General features: G+C 35.5%; 1 protein-coding gene across 2 annotated transcripts in view; it reads left to right on the top strand.

Moving 5' to 3' along the window:
* The window catches only part of VSTM2A (V-set and transmembrane domain containing 2A), a 42,892-nt gene extending 38,619 nt beyond the window's left edge, over nucleotides 1–4,273 (top strand). The window contains exon 5 of one of the 2 annotated variants that reach the window (XM_019520698.1): nucleotides 3,141–4,273. In XM_019520698.1, the coding sequence (XP_019376243.1) occupies nucleotides 3,141–3,229 (89 nt within the window). In that variant the 3' untranslated portion in view covers nucleotides 3,230–4,273. Of the gene's footprint in view, nucleotides 1–3,018 lie in introns of both variants that reach the window. The other variant, XM_019520701.1, reaches the window with a different exon arrangement.
* The last annotated feature ends 314 nt before the right edge of the window (nucleotides 4,274–4,587 follow it).

Below are 4,587 nucleotides of genomic sequence, written 5' to 3'. Positions count from 1 at the left end.
CCTGGGGCAAGGAGAGGGACCTCTGGTGGCAAAGGTCAGGGGTTAGGGGATGGGACTTTTGGTCACAAGATGGCGACCAGGGGGCAGGGCACCTGTGAAGGGGTGGAGCTACCCATGCGGCCCTTGACAGCTTGCCAAAACTTGGTAAGCAGCCCTCCGCCTGAGATAATTGCCCGCCCCTGCCTTTATAGATTTTTTTTTCTTCTCTGTTTTAATATTTTCAGTTTCAAGTATTTGCTTTCTTCCTCACACACGGAAAGGTTGTCATGATGGGAGGGAGAGTCTTTGAGCTAATGTGAGTGTAAAGGAGGTTATCCTATGCTCCAGTGAGGAAACTGAATACATGTAGATGCCAACTGGATTTCAGAAGGTATCTTTGAAAGGTTAAGAATGCATCTAATCTTCACGGTCATTCATGCTCACAATTGCAGCTTAGAAATCAGTTTTGTTTGGTAGAAGATATTACTAGAAAGATGTTTGTTTATACTGGATGACCATCACACAAGGGAAGAATAACCTACTGGAACAACTAAGCAACTTCATTAAGGGTTCATGTCAACCTTTGAGACCTGGTTTAGGAGTTCTGATGCTGGTATAAAGCTTATTATGTTTTATATTCAGAGTGACTTCATATACCCTTAACAGCCTTTTTTAATTGTGAAGCTTGAAATATTTTAGCACTAAGCCTGTTCCCAAGCTGTCTAATATGCTTTAACTTGCACATGCTGTACGTAACCCAATATATAATCCTTTCAGAAAAATCAAAAACAAACTCACCATAGGAAAAAAAAAGTTATGTTTATGCAGTGGAGACTAATTTCTGCAATGGTTGAGTTAAAAGAATGTTATCTTGAGTATGCAGCCCATTACCATTAATTCTGGGATCAATGGAAGAGATGGTATAAAATGAAAGATTGCTTTACTAAGAAATATTGCAGTTTTGTCTTCTGGAACTGTGAAACCTGGAAGTAAGCTTTGTTTTGAAACGTATTTCCCTTCCACAACATGCAACAGTTTTACAATTATCCAGTTACACTATAATTTGTTGTTCGAAACAGGATCCTTTTCCAAAACTTGACATGGCATTTTTGAACATTTGTCAAAAATGTGTTCTTTGTATTTCATGCAAAGAGTATGTGATTCCAAAAGCCATTACAAATCATATATTTAAAGATTTTGTTTGATAGATTCATATAGGATTTCTTCAAACGTACTTAAGAGAAAATAAAAAGATACAGAAACTACTTACAGAAACACAACTTAGTCTAACATTACAAACATCCTCATTAAGCTAATTCAGAAAAGAGGAAACCTCATGAAGGTATAAACCACAACTTTATATATTATTTTAAAGACACCCTCCCATGATAAAAAATATACAGAAAATTCTGTTTGCTTGAAGATGCTAGGGTAGATATTAAAAACTGGGTTATGTTAATGTTTAGGTCCATTCATATACACGCGTAGGGATATAAAAACATTCTGTAACAAGTAGTTCCATTGCACTCCTGATCATGAAATTCACTCATACATTTTTGTAGACTTGGGTCATTGTCATGCATCATGGGTTTTTGAATTCTGATATGTTATGTTCTACTGTCTATGGGGTGGGATTTTCAGAGGGGCATAAAGAAATTAGATTTTCAACTCAAGTTTTAATTGTAGTTGGTTGTGTGTTAAGTGTTTAGAAGCAACTTCTGTATATGCAAGTTACTGTTGGGTCAATGAATCCGATTAATTCTATGTACATGTTTTATTTACAAAGGAGGCAGTATATGGGAGATAGGATTTTATTTGATCTCCATTCTGACAGGGAAATATTAGCTGAGAAAAGAAACCAATATTTCTTGCTTCATATAAATATATAATCTCCAGGTAAAGGAGGATATTTAACTAACAGATGCCCATAAACTGAGGGGAGAACTAACATTGCTACCAGCTCATCAATCATTAACTGACTTTTCTTTTTCATAATGTATACTATTGTTGTGAAATTAGATGTATATTTTTTGTTGCAGTGAAATTTGGACTCCCACTTTATATTAAGGTTCCATGTATAAAGGATTAGATGTTTTCAGAAATGGCTAATCAAGTACTAGAATATAGCTCAATAGCAGCTCAATAGGTTGCCTTAAGTATCAGTAACATTTTCTCCTTGCTGGTGCCTGTAATCATCTATAACATACATCCTACTACTGTCTGTTATATAATGCACAATCTATAAGCCTTTATTAAACCTTTATAAATAAAACCTTAATATAAAATGTAATTATGTCCGATCTATAGCATTCTCCTAATCTAGTATAAGACTTTTTGATTTGAATGTTTCTTAAAACATTCGGTTACAGTATAAGAAAGTGCCTATTAGATGTTCAGACTTATCATGTCAAACATCAAGGATGACTTCCCATCATTTCACTATCAGTGTAGTTCTAAGATATTTTATTCTGATAATACACTTAACACCTCATATGACAGTTTGAAAGGCTATGATTTATAGGCTCCATTACCATAGATTTCTTTAAAAAATTATTAAAACATACTGGAAAAGATGATTACTCAAATATATATACATAGACATTTCAGCATACATTAGTTTTCCCAGACAGTATACTGCCATTCTCTCAGGTTCCATAGCAGTGTTTCTATTTTGCATGAAAGTATTCTGAGGCCACCAAAGGATATAGCCCATATTGTCATTACAGTTTATCTATAGAAATTACTTTGTAAGGAATGCTTTGAGATGGAAGGTGTTTTGATTTGTTCCTCTTGATTTATGGTCACTGGATTACATTGTTTTAAAAGACATACAGAAAAAAACAAAACCAAACCAACAAACCTCCCTGGGACTGAAACACTTTGTATGTGTTGTTGTTTGCAGTGCATGCCAAGACATTCATGGGCACCAGAGCCAAGCTGGCGAGCTAATTAAATATATAAATGTATGTGTTTAAACAGCCTTGTAAGGAGCATTGGAAATCTGCAAGATGAGCGAATATCTTATAACTTCTTCCGCAGGTGCAAGGATAGCTACAAGCCATGGACTTTCTGTCCTGCTTCTTGTTTGTGGCTTTGTGAAGGGTGCTTTGCTTTAACCTAAAAGTGCTGACTTTTTCCAATATCGCTTTCTCTTCTTAAAGCAAAGAGCAAATCGCCTGTAAAATCCACGGAGCGGACAGCAAAGTTGACCCTAACCTCCAACCACCACTCTGCACCCAATGTACTCTAAATCTCTACACAAGGAGCACCTTCTTCAGGAAGTACAAATAATACAAAACAAAATAAAATACAAAAATATATAAAAAAGAAGAGGATACCACACATTTTCTTGAATATATATTATTTTCTTTGACGTATCACTGATCTTTTATTTGAAGAGAACTGGTGTGATGTAATAGGACATTTTGTAATGGCAAGATCTTGTTTCCATTTCTTTCGGCAAGTAGAAGCATTATATCCTTGACTGCTCAGGGGTTGGCCTGTGAGTCATCGGTATTACACGATTAATTGTGTATGGCATTTGGTTTCCAACTTTGAAAGAACTGTTCCAGCCTGGAAGCAAACAGAGGCCAAAAGAACCAAAACAAATCTCCAGAAAACAAATTGACTCAGTGTCAGCTACAACAAAACACTCCCACAAACTTTAACAAAAAGCCATTTTTTTGTTTGTGGGGAGGGAGGGCAAACCAAAAAATTCAACCTTAAAAGCAGCTAACAAGACTAAAGGATGTGGTTTCTGGACAAGCAAGCAAGAAGTTGTACTAAGGTTCTTGTTCTTTTGTTTGTTGTTTGTTGCATATTTTTTCTTTCTCTCCTTTTCCCCCCTCCCTCTTCTTTTTTCCTTGGTTTGTTTCTTGTTCAATGGTGGCAGTTGCTGACTTAGGCCAACTCCTGATGACTGCGTGGAGGTTAATATAAATACATCTTTTTGTGTGTTCTATATTTCAGTGTGTTTTCTCTAATTTTGCAACTCCTGTATATGCAAAACTAACTAAATTCTGTAAATTGCTAACAGTATGTGTGATATGACTTCAGAGTAGACATACTATGGTCTTCATGCAAGCCAGTTTTTAATATTATCTATATGTCATGCCACCAACAATCATCTTTGTTTCCTTTTTTGATGAAGCATTATTTTTTAATTTGTAATTCAGTACTGTGTGGATTTTGTAATACATACATTCACTTCCACTGGTTTGACCCCTTACAGATGGCAGTGCAGCCCTCTGTTTACTCTGTAAAATGCACATTAAAATTTGTTATGGTCTCTGAACACTGAACTATTTTAGTTTTGTGTACAGTGTGATGCAGTTTGATTGCTCAAAGCCCTTTTAATTTAAGATGCTTGTTGAAGATGAAGTGATTTTAACAGTGGAGAATAAAAATGTGACTTTGCAGAGAAATACTGAATATGAGCAAAGTTAAAGGATGGGGGGGACAAGCCAATAAACAAACAAAAAAGCCACAAAGTGAACCAAACTGACATGTTCTTGAAAAATTTATTTCAAGAATGGCTTTTACAAAGTAATTTTACTGTACTGGTTTGCTACAGTCACAAAAGTACTGTGACTATGAGGTTGCTTTCTT

This window comes from Gavialis gangeticus, unplaced genomic scaffold (assembly GCF_001723915.1).
Source record: "Gavialis gangeticus isolate Ggan-Ray unplaced genomic scaffold, GavGan_comp1, whole genome shotgun sequence".
Lineage (NCBI taxonomy): Eukaryota > Metazoa > Chordata > Crocodylia > Gavialidae > Gavialis > Gavialis gangeticus.
Note: the sequence above shows the minus strand (reverse complement) of the source record. Positions and strands in the feature narration are given on the sequence as shown.